Here is a 22,598-nt window from a genome sequence, read left to right on the forward strand (position 1 = left end):
CCCCCCCCGGCTGCCCGGGTCCTTACTGGGCCTTGCAGTCTTAAAGTTGACTGGGTGGAAGCCCCCAGTGAGGGCAGCGGACGAGTCCGTGATGTCCGTGTCGAAGTCGCGACAGTTGCGGCGGTACACCACGGCGCCCACGGCCATGAGGACTGCCACCACCACCAAGATGGCCACCACGAGGCCCGCGTACAGGGCCACATCTCCTGAGGCCTCCAGGACTGCGGACACAGGAGGGCTACATGAGGGGCAGGCCTGCTGGCCCCGTGCTGAGGTCAACTGAGGTCTGCCGTGGCAGGCTGGGGACTCGGGCCAGCCTGGGAGCCTCTGAGTCAGTCAGTCAGTCTCTCTCTCTCTCTCTCTCTCTAAGTATTTTTATACATTTTTAGTTGTCGATGGACCTTTATTTTATTTACTGACACGCGGTGCTGAGGAGGGGACCCAGGGCCTCCCACATGCCAGGCAAGCGCTCTGCCACCGAGCCCCAGCCCAGCCCCCAGCCAGTCTCTACACTAGTAAAATGGTCTCCAGACCCCGGCCAGCCTCCACCCGCCAGTGAACTCACTGCTTACTGCTGGGGAGACGGGGACTGTGACTCGGGGACGCTGGCCACATGATCTGTCCTATCAGAGCTGAGGTTTGAACTAGGGTCTCACTCTGAGCCTGCTGCACTCGCCATAGGACCACAGGTCCTGGCTTCACAAGTGCCTTCCAAGGGCTTTGCTGGGGGCGGGGGAGGGGGAGTGGCTGTGACATGAGCCATGGAGTGGGGGTGGTGGAAGACGGATGGGATGGATCCATGTGACACGGGGAGGCTGTAGCTGGGAACACCTCTCCAAGGCTAGGCAGGAAGGCGTCAAGATACAGGAGGCGAGGTCAACAGAACCTTCCATGATGGCGGCAATGTTCTGTCTACCGTGTCCGCACGCAGCCACCAGAACATGTGGCTACTGAGCAACAGAACGGGCTGAAGCAAAAGCCCCGTCAGTTCACTAAAACTGACTGGGAGCTGGGTGCAGTGGCGGACACCTGTAATCCCAGCAGCTCGGGAGGCCGAGGCAGGAGGATGGCCAGTTCAAAGCCGGCCCTAGCAAAAGTGAGGCCCTAAGCAGCTCAGGGAGACCCTGTCTCTAAATAAAATACAAAGTAGGGCTGGGGAGGGGGCTCAGTGGTCGAGGGCCCCTGAGTTCAATCCCCGGTACTCCCCTGATTTGGGTTTAATTTATTTAAATTTATTTAAATATAAGCTTCAAAAGCCACATGTGACCAGTGGCTATCACACTGGCCAGCTCAGGCAAAGCCAGGATGGCAGCCGTTGAAATGGCTGCTCTTCCGCTGGCCCCTTCTGGGAGCTCCAGGAAGCACCCTGTGCTGTGGGCCTCAGTTGTAAGGCCACTTCCCTCACCCGGATTCCCCCAGCCCCGGGGGTCAGCCCGAGCCTTATGTTGCAGTAGGCCATGGCCTTCCGCCTGGACGTCTGCTCACTTCCGACAGCTGCCTGGCCCCTGCCCCCCAGTGGTCCACATTCTTGGGCTCCCCCGTGGACCACAGGTCCCTCGAAGGCCTGGGCTCCTACTTCCCGAGGCTCCTGGCACTGCTCCCCAGCGTGGTGTGGCTCTGAACCTGATGTCCTTGCCCACACTGGGGCCACTTGCCTCATGATTTCAACTCTGTAATCAGCCACCAGCCTGGTCCCCTAGGGGGCTGGCCAAGGGCCCCACTGCTGGTCTCATGATTCCAGAATTACGTGGACGCTGTACTTTAGTTACCACAGCCAGCCTGCCGGACGCTTTACTGCTCTGGACTGTGCAGTTCCGTGGCCGTGGGGACCCGTGGGGACCCGTGGGGCAGGGGCACAGGGCTCTCAGGACACAGGGCAGTGGGCATCTGGGGTGACTTGGGAGGTGTGGCCCAGCTGCAGGGTTGCAGTACAGGGCACTGGGGTGGACAGGTGGGGCCCTGTCCCACAGAGGGAGGCCAAGGGCACAGGGCTAAGAGCACCAGCTTTGGCCACAAATTCTGGGCTCAAGCTCTGGTTCTGCTGTTTCCGGAGGGGTCCCCGGGTAGGCCCCGCCTTCCCGCCGAGACTCAGTTTCCTGCCGGGCACGGGGGAGCCAGGGTTCTCTGGGGGCCTCCCCGTCAGCCCAGGGCCCGCCTGCCTGCCCATGATGGAGGGCAGACATGCAGCGTCCGAAGCAGGAGGAGCCCCAGGAGCTGGGCACGGTGGGCGCCGTCCATCTCCCTGCCCTGCCCCCACACCCGGAACCCCAGCCAGGGAGGACCGTGGGGTGAAAGAGGACAACTGTGAGATGGACTTACGGTGGCTTTTGGGGTCACTTAGAGTCCTCTTATCTGTTGAGGGAAATAAAGGGAGAGCCAGTGACACAGATGACAAGAAAGGGTGCAGAGAGGGCGATGGACACGGCGCAGGTGAGGGTCAGCTGTGGGGGCGGAGGCGAGGCTGGGGTGGGGCTGGCACCGGGGTGGNCGGCCCCTGCCCTGGACTCACTCTGCATGCACAGCCCGTCCGTGCAGTTCTTGGAGTCCAGCAGGGTCCCGCTGCAGTCGCGGCCTCCGTTCTGGGGCGGGGGCGCCATACACTCGCGGCTGCGCCAGTGGGCGCACTCGGTGCTGCAGGCCGACCACTTGCTCCACTCTGTCCAGGCCCCATCCACTGCAGGAGCAGGTGCAGGCGCGGTCACCCCGCAGTACATACACAGCGGCGCTTGCGCACACACCTCCGAGGAGGGACAGGGGGACAAGCCACAGAGAAACCCACACCACGGCCATGCAGCCTCGGGCTAGCAAGCGGCCACGGGCACCAGGTGGACAGAGAACACAGAAGTGCTCAGACACAACCAGATGCACAACTGCAAACCCAGAGGACAAGCCCCACTGCCACCTGGACCCACAGCCACAGGGAGAAAACAGCCAGACACGCAGGGGCAGGCAGAAGGGGATGCAGGAGACAGAGGGTTAGACTGCTAGCAGGATAGGGCCCCGTGGACCGAGTGCATCAACACTTGTATATGGCAGCTCTGGAACCCTGGCCAGGGGCAGGGAAGAGGCCCAGGCTGGAGCCCAGAGCCTCCACCTCAATCTCAGCTGCAGCCCAGCCCAGTGAGAGGTCAGAGAGGGGAGCACTGGGCCAGCCTGGGTGGCCCCCTTCCCTGTGGACACTGGGGAGAATGTGGCCCTGACTCTGGCATGTCATGCAGGCAAGCGGGTTGGGGTGGGCTGGGTGTGGGCAGGGTGCCACCTGGCCAGCGGCCCTGACCTGGGCACACGGTGGTGCAGGCGGTTTTCTGGAAGGCCTGGCCCTCACAGAAGGCACCTCCATTGAGCGGGGCGGGGTTGGTGCAGGTCCGGGTGCGCTTCTGCCAGCCTCGGCCACAGCGGTTGGAGCAGGGCGACCACTCTGCCCAGCTGGACCAGCCGCCATTCACTGTAGGGACAGCAGTCGTCACCCAGGTGGCCTGGCTGTGGGTCACTGTGGCCCCCAAGCCCACGCCTCTCTGTGGAGACCTCCATGGGCAGGCTGAGCCGTGACACGGGCACCAGGAGGACCTGGGGGTCACTGTCTGCTCCCTGACCCATCATGCCGTGAGAAACAAAGGTCCAGAGAGGCCAGCACTTACTCAGGTCACCCACTCACAGCGGGCGACCTGGGACACGCCTTGGGGCTGCATCCCAGGATGGGACTCTTTCTAGAACATTCTAGAACCACCTTAGCTATGGCTCTTTCCCTTGCACTCCTGAGGCCAAGGGGTCAGCAGAGAGCTGCACACAATCCCGGCAGCAGTCCCCAGCTGCCTGGCAGAGGTCTTCTTCAGGTGGCCAGGGGCTCTGGACCAGGGTCCAGTTCCGACTTGGAACCCAGGAAGGTCTGGCTTGGCCACTAATTTTTCTGTGTGACCTCGGGCACTTCACTTCCCCTCTCAGGGCTGCCCCCTCCCCACCTGATCAGGGGTCCCGCTGGCCTTGGGTTGGGGCAGGGTGGTGGGACATAGAGCCCCAGGCCCTCTCCCCCCCTCGGCCGTTCGCTCCCTGCAGAGCCCCACCGTAGACGATGACGGTGGCCGTGGTGCTCCGGCGCTTGGCCACGATGTTCTTGGCCACACAGGTGTAGTTGGCCGTGTCCGACAGGCGGGCCTGGCGGATGATGAGGTTGTGGTCGATGGTGATCAGGAAGTTGGTGTCCTGGGTGGGGTCGATGACATCCTCATTCCTGAGCCATTCCACCTGTGGGGTAGGAATGGGGGTGGTGAGGACACAGGGCCTGCCCCCTACCGGGGGGTGGTGTGGGCCCACCTAGAGGGACAGGAGGGGTCTGGCCACGAACAGAGCTGCAGTCCTATCTGTGTCCTCCCCACAGTGCTGACCCAGGGAGGCACCTCCACCGGGCCGGGCACCAAGCTGGGAGCCCCGTCTTCGAGCGGGGCAGTCTGGGAGGAGACCCACCCCCAGGGCCCGAGTGAGGACGGGGAACGTGTCTGGAGCATGAGGACGGTGGCGAGAAGTGACGGGTGGGGGCACTGCCCTGGATCCAAGGGCCGGGTGGTGAGGGCAAAGGTCACCAGCCTTTGGGCTGGTGCACACGGGGACACACTGAGACCCCTTGGTATCCATAAAGCTGGGCCTTGGTTCTGGGTGGGAAGGCCTACTGGAGACGGGGCCCAGGTGCCCAAGGAGCCCTGGTGACCCCACCGGTGGAGGGCCTGCTGGGGTATGGCCTGTGCCACCTTCTGCAGGGGTGATGGCTCCCCTCTCGGTTCTGAACCTCTCCCCATCTGTGACATGGGAGGCTGAGAGGCTATGGGCGCAGCGGCTGTGACAAGCGTGAGACTCGTCTGCTCTCAGCCTTACCTGGCACTGCCACGTCCCCACTCACCTCGGCCACAGGCACCCCCTCTGGGGGGCGGCACTGCAGGAGAACCTCGTGGTCCAGGGGCACTTCCTTGCCCAGAGGCTCCTGGTCGAAGTTCTTGCGCAGGTCTGGAGGGCAGAGGGCACAGTCAGGTGGGGGTAGAAGGGCACCCAAAGTACCCACCATGGCCACCAGGGGGCAGTGCAGCCAAGGGAACGGCTGACGTCCCTCCCTGAACTGTGGGTCCCTGGCCCAGGCGGCCCAGGTGGGCGAGAAAGCTGGCAGTTTCCTCTGCAGGTGAGGAGGGCCACCGGGAATGCCCAGTTCTGGGTCTAGGAACCCTGTGAGCTGCAGGCGGGTTCCCAATGTCCGCAGAGGGCATCTCCAGCCATAGAAGTGGGCTCCTCCTCTGGCATCCAGGGGAAGGGAGAGGCCCTGGAGGGGCCAGGGAGCTTACAGGCGATGCGCACGTAGGCCCGGCGACTCTTGGTGGTGCCCGCGGAGCTCCAGGCCACACACTGGCACCAGTAATCCTCCAGCCCAAAGAGCTCCTCCACCTGCTGCCGCGACACCTCGATCTGCACTTCACGCACCCGCAGGCCTGGGGGGGAGAGTGGGTCAGGGGCAGGCCACAGCCACCAGCTGGTCACTGCACCCAGCTGCGACTGCCTGCCTGGCCTGGATCCCACATGCCACCCAACAGCCCTGGAGAGCTTGGCACTCATCCGGGGTCTCATCTCCAGACCCTTCAGTGGAAGGACCCAGACCCTCCATGTGGCCTCCAGGCCCTGCAGATTCTACTCCCTCTGCAAATCTCTTCCCCAAAACTCGTGGGAGGACCAAGACCACCTCCTCCAGGAAGCCTCCCTGTCTGCCTCCTGTTTCAGAATTCCTAAGACTGCACCCCCTTACCAGAATGTATCCTATCCAATCCTCACATGGATTGTTAAGTCCCTGAGGACACGACTGTATACATTGCTGTACATGGCATGGTGGTTAGATGGCTGGCCAGGTTTGAATCCAGGCCCCATCTCGCTCCCCAGCTGTGTGACCTTCACTATGTTACTTAGTCTCTCTGAGCCTTGATTTCCCATCATAGTAAAACACAAAGGATAAACTCTAAATGACTCATGGCAATTAGCTTGTCAGAACCCAGCCCAGCTGGGCACAGATTGACTCTGGCAAGTTGTTTGGATCTTATTTAGCCCTTCCTTTCACATCAGAGAAACTGAGGCCCAGAGAGGGTAAGTGGCAGGCCCAAAGTCCCCCAGCAAGCTGCCAGTGGAGTGGGGGTCAGCTGTCTTGTATCTTGCCCAGATTGAGATCTGTCCCCTAACACGCTACTTCTCTGGATCCATCCCAATAAAGTCATTGCTGTCACTCTCCCATATTGTCACAGGTGGGCTCCCAAATAGCAAGGAGAGCCCCAGCCCCAATGGCAAAGGAGGTGACAGTGGTGTGTCAGAGAGGGTGGCCTGCAGTGCCGGCTGCCAGCTCCGAGATCAGAGTTGCTGGGCCCACAGAGCAGGCCGCGCCCCTCCTTCGCCAGCTGGGAATCAGGTGCAGGCCAGGGTCGCCCAGTGGAGGAGGTATCCGCCGCACCCCGTAAGCCCGGCACCTTGTCCACGTCTCCCAAGTATGGTGGCTGAGTGGCAGGCCACGTGTGGCCGGGACATCCAGGGGGACCACCTGCATGAGTTGGCAGGAGCTGGGGAGTCCCCTCCTGCTGGCCTGGCCCAGAGCTCTGTGCTCCCAGGGGCCCCAGGAGCACGGCAGGGCTGGGGTGCAGAGCAGGAGCCGCGGCCAACCCGGCCTCACTGCTTCCCCGACAGTGGCCTGTGAGCCGCATCCACAAGTGCAGCCGACGGGGACAGTGTGCCCCAATTTCTGTGTGCCTGGTGGCAGGGAGTAGGGGCCTTGCCGTTACCGTTACCGACAGCCACAGGCCATTATGACTCCTGCGAGTCATCCGAGAGGGGCCAAGCAGGCAGGAGGCGGCCAGGCTTTGCCTGGACCCCCTGGCTGACCTCTAATACAGGCCAGAGGACAGAGGAGACTGGCGTTCAGATGTCTACCATCTCTTGTGCTAGATATGGTCCCCTGACACTGGGGCTCAGAGAGGTCGGTGACTTCCCCACAGCCACACAGCTAGAGAATATCTGGGGGGTGTGAGAGTGTGTGTGTGTGTGTGAGTGTGTGTGTGTGTGTGTGTGTGTGTTTGCACGCATGCCTTTAAAGTGTTTTGATTTGGGGTAGGAATGGTAGCTTCCATCTATTTTTTATAAAACTGAATCGTGGTAAAATGCACATAACCAACAACGTGCTGTTGGAACCCTAACGTACAGTTGGGCAGCCTTGGTACATTCTGGGGTTTGGTTTTTAGTCTAGGTGAACCCCAAATCCAGGTTTTTCATGCAAAATAGAAATCAAAGGAGGGGGGAAACAGGAGGGAGCAGAGGAGAGAGGAAAAGAAAAGAGAGACACAAGGCAGGCTGGACGGACACACGGACACACACACACACACACACACATCAAGGGAGGGCCGGGCAGTGGGGAGGAGCTGGGAGCTCAAGGAAGCTGCGGACACCGCAGTCCACTAGGGCCGGGGACACCCTTGGCCTGGGGCTGCTGCAGGGGACAGCAGTGAGTGTCCTGTCACCCAGGCTTGCTGCGCTGTGGACGGGGTTGCTGGCCCCGGGAGTCCTCGGGAGGTGAGGAGCGGGCTCTGCCACCTCTCCCTCCTTCCTTCCTGGGATTTGAGGGCACCCAGCACCACCTGCACGACATCTGCTTCTCACCGCAGCGACGCGCCTCCCAACACTCAGGACGTTCACGCAAATCCCCAGCCCTGCTGGCCCCGAGCACAGGATAGGGGTCTGTCACTTGTGTGCAGGGAACATGGTCCCTTCCACCACAGGAAGGGCCTGGAAAGTTAGGAGGGCCCTGGATTCTCGTGGGTGTCCCGGGGCCCAGAGCTGTGGACGGGGCTCCCCTCTCCAGGTGGGGGCAGAATCCCAGTCCCCCCAGAGCTGACCCCTGACCTGAGAAAGAAGGTGGAAAGAAACGCCGGTGGGAAGGGATGTGGCAATGTCACCCCAGGCCAGGCGGGGACCCGTGGCCTGTCCTTGGGGAGATTCCCATCCAGGGTGACGCCCAGATGGGAATCAGAACCGAGGGTCGCGGCTGCGTCAGTGCGCATGGAGCCCAGGCCAGAGCCTCGGCCGCGGGACCCACCGGTGGCCTCGTCCAGCCCCTCCTGCGTGGCGTGGTCCTTCTGGCCGACCCACTCGCCGTTGCACTTGAAGTAGACCTGCGTGGCGGGGCGGGCGCGGCAGTGCAGCTCCACGGGCTTGCTCTTCACCAGGTAGGCGTCCTGCGGCTCCTGCAGGAAGTGGGGCAGCGGCTCGGCCGGCGCCGACGGGAAGGAGTCGGGCAGCACCTGGCTGCCGGGGTCAGGGCCTGCGGAGTGGGAGACAGACGGCCGTGAGCCCAGGCTGGGGCCCGGGGCCCTCTGACCACCCTGGGGACTCCGGGGAGGCAGAGGACCCGCTGGGTGACCTAGCGAGCTCTTCACGCCTCGGGCCTCTGCCTCCCCATCGTCCTGCTCTTCAGAGGCCGAGCCTCTGGGCCGGTCCCAGGCTGGGAAAGCCAGGCAGCCCAGGGAGGCCGGCGCAGGGAGGCTGGCCCAGGGAGGCTGGCGCAGGGAGGCTGGCCCAGGGAGGCTGGCGCAGGGAGGCTGGCCCAGGGAGGCCGGCAAGGGCAGTCCCCAGGACCCCCCAGCGGCCCCTGCCCTGGCCCTGCGGGGCCTCGCTTCCGTTCCCCATGGTGAAGGCACAACACGGGGGCTGGAAACCCGCGGAGGCTGGGACTTAAACCAGGCCAGCTCTGCCCTGGAGCCACAGCTGCCCTTTGCAGCCCCAGCCAGCCCGATGATGAGGTGGGGACAGCCAGGGCCTGCAGGGGCGAGGCGCCCTGGCGGGGTGGGGGGAGGGCACTAGGCCTGGCTCCCAGGTGCTCAGCCCCCACAGGCCTCCTCCTCTAGGGAGCCCCAGAGGCGAGGCCCTGTGGAACTCCACCTGGAGCCCTGCGGCTGGCCCCTCCCAAGGCGGCTCCCACCCAGCGGGTCCCACCCAGCGGGTCCACGCCCACCCACGTGGATGAGGAAACTCCAGAGAACAGGCGAGGCTGTGCCCAGGGCAGTGCCGCCCAAAGAGGCCAAGTGGGAACGCCTGGGTCCCTGGAAAGAACAGCACCTCGGGAGGGGACAAACAGGAAGGGAGTGGCCAGGCCGCGGGAGGAGGAGACCAGGCCCGGCCTGCGATTGGCTTGCCAGGCACTCAGGAAAACTGGCTTTCCAAAGCCAAGTGCCAAACAATCAGGAGGCTGGGGACAAGCCGTGGGGGGCCTGTCCTCTGGCTAACTGCTACAGAGGACCCAACAAAGGACGCCGTGGGGGTGGGGTGGGCACATCTGCCCGGCCCTCCACCAGCTGAGTCTACCTCCCACTGGGGTGGGAGGCCAAGAATGGACCCTGACCTGTCCACTCCAGGAGGCCGTGGTGGCCTTTGGGAGTCTCCCTGTAGGCAGGGCCCAGGGGACACCTGGTTTTCCAAGAGCAAAATGAATAAAGCAAGTCTGGAGACCCTTATGTGACTGGGCTGCTGTCACTGGCTCCAGGCCCCGGGGGGTGTGTGTGACAAAGATGGACAGACGGACCCAGGGACCTGAGGGAGGGAAGGAAGCCAGCCAAGAGCCGTGTTCCGTGTGACCCAGGGTGAGTGCCTGAATCTGCCCTGTCACCTCACCTCTGAAGAGGGCCAGGAGGCAGGGGGGCACAACCTCTCTGGGCTCTGGGGACCCCGTGACTGCCTCAGAGAGGGTCTGGACACAGGAGGCACCTGTTGCTGCATCTGGACCTCAAGGGCTCTCCAGGCAGCAGGAGCTGTTTTCTGCCCTTTCAATAGTTAGATCATCTAGTTTCTGAACGACCCTGTAAGGTGTCCTCTGTTCATCCTTATTTTATAAATTGAAGCTCAGAGAGATGAAGCAACTTGCCCAAGGTTGCACAGCTAGCAAAAGGCAAGGTTTGAATCCAAGAAACAGACTTCCGTGTTTGGGTGTTGCCCAGAACTCCTTGCCCTGTGGCTGTGGGTGTTCCTGCCCTTGGGGATCCCAGGAGCACCCTGACACTGGCCGGGACTTGCAACTGATGGCCTCTCTCATCAACAGCAGGGATGGGACCATCATTTTCATTCAAAACTGGACAAACTGAAGACCACCCAAACAGGGCCAGTGACTTGCCCTAGGCCCCCTGGTTTGGGGGCAGCTAACCTGGAAATGGCACTGAGGATTCCTGAGCCCAAGCCCGGCTTCCCGCACCTGCTCCCCTCTACAGGCTCTCGGAAGGCGCGTCAGCAGGCCTGGGGTGGCGGGGTGGCCAGCACGCTCATCCCCCTTCCAAGCACGGTGCCGGCCCCCGGCTGCCTGCTCTCTGTGGCACTGCAGGCCGTGTCTACGACGGTTTTATAACCCTAATGCCGCTCATTTATAAAGCGGGCGCAGATGCCATGGAGGAAGCAAACATTAGACATCCATTAGCGCAGGGCCGCGCCCGCAGCCCCGCCCCGCCCCGCGCTCTGCCGGGCGCTGGCGCAGACATTCATCTCTGGCTTGGGCAGGGACACAGCCCGAGCTCTGCCTGGTGGCACGGGATGGCTCGGTATGGAGCTGGCTCCCCCTTGCCCACATCCCCATGGTCCAGGGGACAGAAAGGCAGGTGCGGACAGGAGGCCAGGGAAAAGAACCAAAGGACACCCAAGATTTAACGCCACCACAGTAGGTACGCAGCTGGTGGAAATCAAGCAGAGGCAAATGTGGAGGAGGGTGCCCCGCTGCGTAGGGCTGAGCTGGCCCCTGCCCTTCCTTCTCCTGGGCCCTGTGGCTGAGGGAGGCTCGGCCAGTGGTCCAGCGGTGACCTAAGCCACGCCCCGTGGTACCAGGGGGGAGAGTAAAGGTGTTCAGGGGCCTGTGGGCCCTATTCTGCTGGGCACCATTCAGAGGACACGTCCTGTCCCCTCGGCGCATCCCACGACAGCCCTACATGGATCGGAAGTTTTTGTCTTTAGTATCTCAATAATTTTTTACGGCATTTCCAGGTCCCAGAGAAAGTCCCCAAAGCTGGAAACTGTTTAAGTAGCTACATCCCAACAGAAGTCTTTATATCCTAAACGCTAAGTAGCCTTTTGGGAAATGCTTAAATTGAGACAGAAACAGAATGTTTTCGCCCCATTCCTAAGTAGTCACAGTGACATGCCGACGGGGATGTAGGCACCCACTGGGCACAGTGCCACCTCCCAACCACAGAAGCAGAGTGGACACCACCACCCCTACGACTTGGGTACTCCAAAGGGCCCAAAGCTCAGCTTTGCAAAATACCATGCCAAATCCAGGAGAGCGGTGATGTAATGCTGAAACTTGGAGCCACCTTCAGAGGTCGTTGCTGCAGTGTCCAACAGTGTCCCTTGGAGTGTGGAAATACCCTGTGGCACCCTGGGGTGCCATGGCACACAGTTTGGGAATCAGAATCCTGCGGGTACGGCACTGTGATCATCCCGTCTTACAGACAGGGAAACTGAGACCAAAGTGTCTAAGTCATCGGTTGGGGGCTATGACACTGGCAAGAACAGAGCTGGGGTCAGATTCAGGGAACCTGTCTTCTACACTCCACTGGGTGGAAATTGGCACTTGTGTGCGCTACAGCTTATGTGCTGTGTGCCTACGTACCCGTGTGCAGGGGCTTCAGATACTCTACCTCCTCCCAGTCCTCAACGTGGGGATTATGTGCCCATTTTACAGAGGAAGGCACAGGCATCGAGGGACTTCAAGGGTCCCCTGGCAGTGGGACCAGTTCCTAATAACACAGCTCACTTGGGCCTACGTTGCAAACACCCCTTGCCGTTAAAGCCACCCGTGGGCTCGGAGCCACACGTGCTTGATCCCACCTCCTGGCTTCCCCACACCTCTGCGCATCTTTACTAAGGGCGCCTCCGGGAGCCGACCCAGCCCCTGCCAGGAGGGACATTTCCCACATACAGCGTGCGGCTGTGTGTGTCTCCGCGTGTGTCCTAATAGCAGTCCCAGACATAGTGACAGACGGTGAAACACAGGCAACCCAGCCCTGAAGGACGGAGCCCCAGCCTGCATCTCAGGGGACTGACACTGCCACGTGGCCTTTCCCTCTAAGGCCACCACCTTAAAACGAGGAGGCAGGCCAAGTCACTGCCTCAAGGCCCCCTCTGGCTCTTACGCTCCGAGCTCTTCAGACCCCACGTGGGGTCTCTGTTCCCATGGGAGAGCATTCTCCTTCACAAAGCACGTGTGCCCAAGGTCGGGCGTCTTTCCTGCCATCGCCACTCCTGTGTGGCTCACCAGCCCAGCAGGCTGGCTGGTCCGGAGGGGGCTGTGGGTGGCCCTGGTAGGCGGATGAGGGGCATTTGCAGCAGACCCTCCAGCCACGCCCCACCGCCTCCCAAGCCTCAGATCAACATGAGCACCAGGGCCTCTGGGTGCTGCCTCCACTGGGGCCGTTTGAACCTGCCCTCCTACTCACCTGTACACCTGCCTGTGTCCACAGAGGTGACTTAAAGGGTCAGCTCATCCAACATCCCTGCCAAGCCCCCATCCAACTTTAACTGGCACACCCCCGGGGCTGGGCACGCGCTGCTGCCCTTCTCAGCCAGGTCTCCTCTGGTCGGACCCACCAGTTGGAAAAGTCTTCCTCGCTATGGCTGCAACCAGCCACTGCGACCTCTAACCTTCGAGGTCACACTGACCTGCACATCCTCTTGCCTGTGACAGTGCCCAGTGTCTGGGGGAGTAGCTGGCCCTCCCTGACCTGCCCATCTTCTTCTGAACATATAAGACAGTTTTGCACGCCCACTCTATCCTGGCTGCCTCATGGTCAAGGTCCCTGACTGGGGAGGGGAGTTGCCAGGATGCATCTGGCTGTCACCTTCTGCTTCTGGCAAGAGCATTTGGAATGGGGAGTTCAAAGGCTCCTTAACGATTCTGGTAGCTGCTCTTGGAGAGCAGGGACATACCACAGCCTTCTTGGTATCCCCATGAAGTCCAGGTCAGGGTACCTGTCTGGAGGGACGGTGGAGCTGGCAATCATGAAGGACAGGGCTTCTTCCCAGGGGCTGGCCTGAGCCACGCTCACAAGCCCCTAGGGCACGCAGGCTGAGGACACATGTCCCTTGGTCTGCTATCACCTGAGCCCCCAGAACCCTGTATTCTACCTGCTCAGAGAGGGAAAGTGACTAACGTGACATCACACAGGAAATGAATGGTTCAGCGCCAGAACCCAGTTTCTGATTTGGGGTTGAGTTAGGAAGATCAGGTCCAAAAGTAAGTACAGTCACAGTGAGACAGGGGACAAACGCTTTGGCTCTTTCCATTCCAGGTCCATCTCTGATCGGCCCTGATGTCTAGGGCAGAGGCCTCACTGCGAGGCAGCAATTGTGGGACAGGGAGGGCTTGGCTGGACACCCCCATGGCTGGCTTTTGTCCATGGTCCCCCAGGCTCAGCACTGGGGGGAGCAACCTGGGGCTGAGCAGGACAGGGAGGGGAGAAGGGGGCCAGGCGGGGGGTGAGAAGAGAGAGACACCCCTGCTGGGCACATTTATCACGGGCAATCACAGTCTTTCTGGAGCCCCTGGACACCGGCTAATGCTCCGCAGACCTGACCTCCCACTGCATGGAAAATCTCCTCCATTCACCACGAGGCAGTTTGCGCAGTGGGGGTGCGGGGAGCTGGGGGAGAGGAGCCCGCTTATTATTATGTTTTAAAAACACACAACCCCACGCGGTCAGACCCCTCCCTGGACACAAAGCCCTTCCTCCATCTGGCCCTGGCTCCTGCGGCTGTGGGGTTCGGGCTGGGGCCCCCTCAGAGGCAGCTACAATGACCGCTACTGGTGACAAATGGGGGCTGGCGAGCCTGGGGGCCTGAGTTTTCCCTAACAAAGAAGGCCCCTAGCACAGCCCTTTCCCACACCCTCCACAGACCGTCCATGCCCAGGACGTCACTTCCTGTGCAGGCTGCAGGAAGTGGCCCAGCCAATGTGGGCAGCTGGGGCAGGGGCGTGCATCCTGAAGGGGGGTCCAGACGCTCCTGGGAAGCTGCTCCCTCCCAGGACTAAGGGGCTAGTGAAGGCGTGGACGGGGCGCTGGGACTGGACAAGGCCACCCACTCACACTGGGCTACCTGACTCACGGTGGCAGCTGGGGAGACTGACCCCACGCTCTCCTTCTGACTCTCAGCCGGGCCTGGGCCCCTGGGGCCATTTTAAGGCCCAGGCCTGATGAGGTCCCCGCATCTGGAGGCCTGGGCCCCCGAGGAAAGGCTTTCTGTCCCCGTCCCCATCCCCTCCCAGGCGAGGAGCTCAGAGCCCTCTGGTCTGCCCCGCTCTGGATACTGACCACCCATCCCACACCTGGCACTAAGAACCTGGGTGGCACACATCGCCCACACCACAGGCTGCTCCATTGTACAGAGGGGGAAACTGAGGCTCGGGGGAGTCAGAGGCATGCTCAGTCAAGGTCACAACCACAAGAAAGCCAGCAGCTCTTGCCATGAAGCCATGATGGCCCCGAGGGACCAGCAGCTGCTCCCTGTCCTCCCAGGAGTTCCCAAGGGGAGGGGTCTCAGTTTCCTAATGACCCCCCACCTGTCCTCCCATCCTCTGTAGGCCTCACCCTCCCAAGGCCTGGACTGGTTGGGGGCACCCGTGCCCAAGAGGTCTGTAGGAGAGGCCTGGTGGCAGCCTGGCACAGCCCCCCCGGGGAGCAGCTGGAGGAGGGGGACACTGGCTAGGCTCACCTGGGCCACAGGAGCCCATCCATTCTCTGGCATGCCACTGTCTGATGGAACCTCTCCTAAACATTGCCCTCTAGAAAAACTGGGCACTAGACTCCCTGAGGAGGAGAGGGGGACTTCATTTTTAAAATCCTTCCTTTGCCAGGTGGGTGCAGTGGCACACGCCTGTAATCCCAGCAGCTTGGGAGGCTGAGGCAGGAAGATCTCGAGTTCAAAGCCAGCCTCAGCAAAAAGCGAGGTCCTAGGCAACTCAGTGAGAGCCTGTCTCTAAATAAAATACAAAATAGGGCTGGGGATGTGGTTCAGTGGTCGAGTGCTCCTCAGCTCAATCCCCAGTACCGCTCCCCTCAAAATCCTTCTTTAGCTTCTAATAAAAACACTCCCCCCTTTCTGATTACAAAGAAAATACCCTGGTATTGTCATCAATTTAGAAAAGATAACCATGAAAATAAGTCACCCCACTCCCAGCGCAGTCGAATCAACACTGTGTGTTGATCCTGTGACTTCTTTCAGGTGCCCAGATATTATTTAAACGGGTTCCGACCGGGTACAGTTGTGTAGTCTACGATTTCTTTTCAGAGCTCTTCACTAAATTAATAGCTATCAATTAAGTTCAGCTGTTAAACCGAGAGCAAGGTGCACGGGGATCTCGCTGTCCCGTGCTCTAGGGGTCCCTCCATCTCGAGGTCACATTCTGCCTGTCTCTCACACAGTGGCACACATGGGGGTGAAGGCCAGCTGGGCTGGCTGCTCCTGACCTGGCTCTGGGGCCACTGAGCTGCTGTGGCATGCAGAGCCGGCACGGGAACTGGCTGGGCAGTGACCTCATGGTGGCAGTTTGGGTGCTGGGCAGAAAGATTCCCTTTCTCCTGGCAGAGTCAGACCCCCATGGAATGTCCTCTGACCCAGCAGCTGTCCAGGGCCGGGCTGAGCAGGACAGTGGTTCCGCGCCCTCTCCACACCACCCTGGGAAGCCCAGGGTCAGCCTGCCCGTGAGTGCCCTGGGCACGAGCTCCCCTGCATGCTCAGCACGAGCCCTGGGAAGGAGACCCTTCCTTGCAGAGGGAGGCGACCTCCAGCACGTCGCCCGGTGGAGGAACGCTGCCCTCCTTGCCCGCTGCACCAGGCCCTGGGCTGCAGGGTCCTCAGACCCGAGTCCAGTGCCTTTGCTTCAGATGGGGGTTCTGAGGCCAGGGAGGGTTAACAACTGCTCCAAGGCAAACAGCCGGCCTGCGGCATCACATGGGCATGAAGGGAGAGAGACAGAGGCGCCCCGACCCCAGCCTTCGCCAACCTGTGGAAAGTGGCGTGGGAGAGAGGGGGACCAGTGGGGCAAGACGGGCAGAGGCAGAAATGGAGTCACAGGAGAGGGGCAGAGAAAGAAACCCTGAGAGAGGCCGGCAGGGGCAGGGAGTGGGAGGGGCCTGCGGAGCTGGGGAGCAGCCTCTCTTCCCACTTTTCTGAACCTGAATCCATGGCTTCCTAATCGGGCCCCAGGGTGGAAAGAAGAGGGCAGACCTCTCTGGTCTCTCTCCACAAGGTGAGAACTGGGATGCATGGGCCCTAGGAGCACCTGAGACCAGAGGAGAGGAGTAACTTGCCTCAGGTCACACAGCAGGTTGGAGGCAAAGCTGGACTGGGCGGTGGCCACCCCGGAACCCAGTCTCTCTCTGATCCCACGGTGGGGAAGACCCTGGCCCTGGGTGTGGGTGATCGGCTAAGTCTTTGGCTGATGGGGATGAGGAGGCGGTAGCACTGGCCAAGGGGAAGGCCCCTGTGGCTGTGGAGATGCCTCAGGAGGGACATTTCCTGAGGGCCCTGCTCCACCAAGCCCACAGTGGGACCCAGAGCAACGTCCACACCAGTGCTCAGTCAGCCTCCAGCCCAACTCCGCGGTCACAGGTGGTCCCTCTGCCTGCCGGCCACCACCCTCGACAATTGGTGCAGCTCCGTCTCAGTGCCCTCCTGGGTGGCAGCCGGGCGCCCTCCTCTGGCTTCCACAGCTACCAGCTGGGATTCCTTGTTCAGGCCCCCCTCATCCCACACTCTGCCACCTGAATCGCACTGCTCTGTCATGACGAACTTGGGGACACCACTTCCCTCTGGGCCTCAAATTTTTGGGGGATAGGGTATCAGGGACTGAACCCAGGGGTGCTTAACCTCTGAGCCACACCCCAGCCCTTTTAAATATTTTATTTAGAGACAGGGTCTCGCTGAGTTGCTTAGTGCCTCGCTCAGTTGCTGAGGCTGGCCTTGAACCTGTGAACCTCCTGCCTCAGCCTCCTGAGCTGCTGGGATTACAAGTGTGAGCCACCGAGTCTGGGTGGGCCTCAGTCTTCTTGGGGAAATGGGACCATTTCTACTTGCTTTGCTTCTCAGGGCTGTTGGGCACATCAAGGTCACAAGTATGGAGGTATTTCGCCAGCTGGGCAGCCCCATGCCTGCACTGGTTTTCATGATAGCTTCTTGTGGTGAGAACTCGTGGGCGTGCCTTCGGGGTGCAGGGTGCAGCCTGCCATCTTGACCAGCGGCTCCCTGCCCCTACCCTGTGCTCTCAGCTGGCCACCCCGGGAGGACAGGAGCTGCAGGGAGGACAGGAGCTGCAGAGGCTGATGCAAGCCGGGAGGAGGGAAGGAAACAGACTCGCGTGGGGGGACAGCCCCGGGAGACGGCCGCTGCCCTGCCCCTGGCTTGTTTGCACCTGCTGATGTAACCAGCCGGCCTGCTTGGCTCAGGGAGGCTCACTCACCCCCAAGCCGGCAGCCAGAGGCAGGCAGGGCAGGGGGCGGTGTGCAGGAGGCAGGGGGGGCCCAGGCTGGCACTGCACGAGGTCATCCAAAGAGCAGGACCCTGAGGCCAGTGGGAACCACCCTCAGGGCTGTCCCTGGCTCTGAGCCTGGGACCTAACAGGCCCTCAGGTGTCGGTTCCTTCCATGGATTTCTTGAGGGGAGTAAGGAAACCTGGGGGGGGGGGGTGAAAGCTGGATCCTCCAGAGGAAAACCCCAGCGTGGCCCTGGGTCAGCCGCCAGTTCACTGGGAGCCGTGGGCCAGTGCCTGACTCCTGGGCCTTGGTTCACTTGTCTATAGATCTTCGTGGTGCTCAACGACTAAGCATGTCCCCAGGCCCCTTTGTTTTCTATTTTGAGACAGGGTCTTGCTAAGTTGCTTAGGGCCTCACTAAGATGGCCTCCAACCTGTGATCCTCCTGCCTCAGCCTCCCGAGATTCTGGGATTACAGGCATGTGCCACCACACTGGCCTACTTATCTTTAGAATGGGCATGATGTCACTGTGCCCACCTCAGAGACATATGAGGACAGAAGTGTGAAAGGGTGACATGACACTAAGGTATGTAGAGGGCTTGAGGGACTCAGGGACAGCTTGAGAGTAGGAGTGGGTACTCACTAGGAGCCTGGGACTCTCTGAGGCTGGACAGGGGAGGCAGGGCCCAGCAGCCATGCTCTCTGCCTGGCCGGGTTCCAGGTCTCCCCTTTGGGGAGGAAACCTTGGAAGAGGAGCACGTGGCTCCCCAGAGGCCTCCAAGGAGCCATGGAAAACAGGCAGGAGGCGGGGGTGTCGCTGTGTGGCAGAGCACCTGCCTTGACTAGCTCGTACACACACACACACACACACACACACCACATCCCCCCCCACACACACCACACACACACCACACACCACACACACACACACACACACACACACACACACACACACCACACACACACACACACACACACACACACACACACACACACACACCACACACACACACACACACACACCACACACACACACACACACACAAAGTACATTTTAAGAATTCAATGAAATTATCAGCTCATGTTTACTGTTTTGTTAAACACAAGCTTCATGGCATAGAGCTAGCACTTATAAATATACAAGTAACCTGGATGCATTGAGAATTTTTCTTCATTGGTTATGCAGAACAGTTCAGGGTAACTTATCTATTTCAATCACNTGCACACCCCCACCACATACCCACACACACCCCACACACACCCCACACACACACCACACACCACACACAGATAAAACAACAGAGGAAGACTGAGAAGACGGCTCCTGGAAAACCCAGGGCCTGGGGAGTCTTTGGCGCCCATGCCTCCCGCCTGCAGTTGCTGGGGTCGGCCTCTGGGGTGCCCGCTCTGGCTCTCCAGGCCCCGGGGCTGGTTCTCAGTCAAGCCTGTCGCTTGGTAAGACGGCCAGCCTCTCCGACCACCACAGGCCCGCTGGGAGGAGGCATCCCGCTCAGCTGACCCCGCCCTCTTCGCTGGGGGAAGAGCCCCCGTGCTCCCTGCCCGCCTTGCCCAGTTCCGCCGGGCTGCCCCGAGGGAGGCTGGATTACTGGGGCTCTCAGGCCACGAAGATGCCCCCTTTCTTTAGCCGTCCCCGGGGCTGGCTGGTTGGCAGTGCTGGCCAGACCCAGGCTCTGTGCCAGGACTCCAGCACAGGATTCAGTGGAATCTGCCCAACGACCCCGCGGGCGCACGCTCCTACCCGTGTCCCCAGCGTGGCGGGTGAGAGAACGGCGGCAGGGCTGGTCAAGACGGTGCCTAAAATCAGGGGAGGGAGGAAGGCTTGCAGCGTGGAATCGGGGTCTCTCTGACCCATGTTCTTTAACCCCTCTGCAGTGGTACCCAACAGGGCTGTGGGCTCCCCGCCCCGGCTGGGACTCAGGGGTGCGCTGGGCCTGAGAACGTGCGTTCCCCATCCGTCCCCGGGGGCCTGGGTGCCCACCAGGACGCTGAGCGCAGGCAGCTCCCCCTCGGCCCTGGAGACTTCTCCCAGGGACTGAAGGAATCACAGGTGGCTGGTGGAGCCGGTCAGGACCCAGGTGTGGTAACGCAGGGTGATAATGACAGCTATCGCCTGTGTTCTCACCTGGGCCTCCGGCTCATCTGCCAGCAGGGGACCACACTGTGGTGTTTCTAGCAGGGACCAAGCGCGATCACACACGTGAAGGGCCAGGGCAGTGCCCGGCGCGTCAGAAGCCACGCCGCCGTGATACAATGACCAAGGTTTATATCTACCCCTGCGCATCATTTCACCCCAGGACCCTGTGACACGGGCATCAGCCACCACTACTGTTTACCTAAAGTCACCCAAAGTCACATGGTTACTAGGTGGCAGAGGAGAGAATCTAAGCCGGTTTCGACCCCACTGGCAAGAACAGCCCTGGCAGAGGTGCCCCTCGGCCCGCCTCCCCGGGGAGGGTGGGTGCTGTTTTCTTTTATTTCCTGCCACCTTTCCAGTGCACCCCACTCCCAGGTCACCCAGGGCGTCATCAATGTCACCCGTGAGGGGAGCACATCTGAAGAGGGGGAACCTGAGGCTGGCAGCCACCACCCTTGGTGGTCCTGGACGCCAGCTTCCCTCCCTGGCTGTGTTCCCTGGGCACCATACTGGGCATCCACGGGAGGGGGGGTAGCTGGCTCAGCTTTTGACCCCCAGGTCACCAGCGTCTCCTGAGAGCCCTGCCCCCAGGCTCCTGGGATCCCAAATTCAAAACAATAGCGGCTCCAGGTTGCCCTGATGAAAGGGTTTCCAGGTGGCTAATTTTAGCTGAGGGACAGATATTTTCCCAGCCAGCGGCACCTCACTGGACAAATGGCCTGGGGTTTCCTCCCTGATTGTTCTCAGCTGGGGGCTGGGGGCTGGCTCCAGCTCAGAACAATTCCCTTTGTGTCTGCTTCCGGGTGGCCCTTACTCACAGAAAAGGAGACACCCTTAGGTTCTCAGCCCCCAGCTCCCCGCCCCCCACCCAGCCTGGGTCCTCCTCGCTCCACAGTCAGGGGCCTCCCCCCAAAGTGGCTCTGTTGGTTATAGGATTTGCAGTCTCCTCAAATCCTCAGGATTGGGGCAGAGAGGAAGGAAGGGCTCCTGGCCTCAAGATGCCTCCTTGTGGACAGATGGGAAAGCTGTGGCCCAGAGATGGTGTGATTGGCCTAAGGCCACACAGCACTCTGGCAGAGCACTCTTGGACTGTGTGACATGCAGGACTCCTACTGCTCCCACCCAGCACAGGGACACCTGGGAGGATACCTGGGTCCTGACAGGCTCTGGCCCAGGCTGTGAGCCTCCCATGGACACACCTGGAGTCTCAGAAGACCTAACACCTGTGTGGGCACCGCACAGTCCAACAGGGCTCCGGGCAGGGTCCTGCAGCCCCTGCTGTGCTAAGCCCAGCAGGCCCCAGCGGGGTGACTAGGGTGACGGGGAGGGGGGGGCACTCAAGGCAGGGGTAGTGGCCCTCTGCCACCCAGGGTGCGTGCCTTCACGTGTTTTTACCCGGGCTTTCTGCCTGGACTCCATCACTGAGTGCCTAATGTTGAGCCCCCAGGGCCAGCTGTGCACACAGTAGATGCTTAATGAATGCTTCTTGAGTGATGAGTGTCCCTCCTGAGTTCCTCTGTGTCCTCTTCTCCCTGAGCAGTAGCCTCAAATCTTCCCTTGCCATGGAAGCCCGAGAAATGAGGCCCTTGAGGAAGACCAAGGCCCAGGGTGGCCTCCACCCCCAGCTCTGCCCCTGCTCCCCCCCAGCTCAGGGGCCCTCCCTGCCTCCACAGGCCTCCTCTGTAGCCTCCCTGAGCCGAGACCCAGCACGCTATAATTAGAGTCCTCCTTCCAGGCCCTGGTAATGAGGGGGTGTCGGGTGCCAGCCGTAATTACAGCCTGGTTAAAATGAACAGGAGCCGCCTCCCGCCAAATTACAGAGTCTGCAGCCGGACTCCCTCCTGCCCGCTCCCTTTTTATGGGGCTGGTTAAAGGAGGGACCGGAGTCGATGGGGAACCAGCTCAGGCCGGGGCTGCGGTCTTGGGAGAGTCGGGAGCTGGCAGTTTGGGCCTGTGCTGCTTTGAAGCCACCTTCCCACCTCCGCTGGCCCCACCCTGTCAAAATTCCCACGGCCTTCCCGCGGGAGCCCCCAGCGAGGGGCTGTGTCTGTTCCCGGCCCGGGTCACGGACTTTACGGTGGATGGGCACAGCAACCCACAAGACAGGTCCCCACCCCGTCTTACCCGCCCAGGTTCAGTGCTGCAGTAACTCGCCCTGAAGTGCACAGTGGGTGAGGGACACGTCAGTGCTCCTGCCAGGCCCACGCGGGGGAAGATTCTGGAGCGTGGGTACCCTGCATGCTGTGCCCCACTGCAGTGCCCGGGCCTCCCATTCATCCTGAGAGGGATGCAGTTGGCAGGCTGTGGCCCGAGAGGCCCAGCGGGGCCATCCTTCCCTTTTAGGGATAGAGCTCGGGCTGGGTGCAGCTCAGTGGGGGCCCTTGCCTTAGCTAGAGGCCCTGGGCTCCTCCAGCTCTCCAGTGCCACCTCAGGATCCACGGAGGCCGAGCTGCCGCCCGGGGGGCCTTTTCCACCCCAAGCCGGGCCTTGGCTCAGAGCTTGGGGTGCCAGGGCGTGAAGGGCTACGCAGAGCACTGAGGCCAGGCTCTCCTGCCCGGCACCCCCAGGCTGGGGCGGCACGGCCGAGCCATGGTGGGGACTGGACAGAGGACTCTACAGGGCCGCGTGGGTCAACGTGATGGAGAAGGGATTCTCCCATCCCTGGCCTGGCTGGTCCCCGTCCCCCAGGGAATGGCGACCTCTCCCCATGGCCGCCAGTGCCTGGCAGCCCTCCCTGCCTCTTGGCCGGCTTTCCTCCCAGCTGGAAGGACGGCTCCTGCCACCCACTGCCCACTCGCCACGACCAGCCCGGGGTGACTCAGTCTCCCAGTTGCCGCCTGCTCCTCCTCCCCCTCCCCTCCTCAGCGCTCTCCGGGCCTCAATAGCGCCTTTGATCCCAGCTCTCAAGGCCCCTGAACAAGGGCAGCCTGTCGCCT

General features: G+C 61.3%; 1 protein-coding gene across 1 annotated transcript in view; it reads right to left on the minus strand.

Moving 5' to 3' along the window:
* Unc5b (unc-5 netrin receptor B) overlaps nt 1–22,598 on the minus strand; it is a 74,570-nt gene that overhangs the window by 9,587 nt on the left and 42,385 nt on the right. Inside the window, exons 2-9 of the mRNA XM_015500526.2 lie at nt 8,102–8,326; nt 5,325–5,468; nt 4,892–4,995; nt 4,062–4,242; nt 3,278–3,445; nt 2,510–2,674; nt 2,320–2,352; nt 27–221 (exon numbers count right to left, since the gene is read on the minus strand). Coding sequence (XP_015356012.1) covers nt 27–221; nt 2,320–2,352; nt 2,510–2,674; nt 3,278–3,445; nt 4,062–4,242; nt 4,892–4,995; nt 5,325–5,468; nt 8,102–8,326 — 1,215 coding nt within the window. The remainder of the gene's footprint in view (nt 1–26; nt 222–2,319; nt 2,353–2,509; nt 2,675–3,277; nt 3,446–4,061; nt 4,243–4,891; nt 4,996–5,324; nt 5,469–8,101; nt 8,327–22,598) is intronic.

This window comes from Marmota marmota, unplaced genomic scaffold (genome assembly GCF_001458135.2).
Source record: "Marmota marmota marmota unplaced genomic scaffold, marMar, whole genome shotgun sequence".
Classification (NCBI taxonomy): Eukaryota; Metazoa; Chordata; class Mammalia; order Rodentia; family Sciuridae; genus Marmota; species Marmota marmota.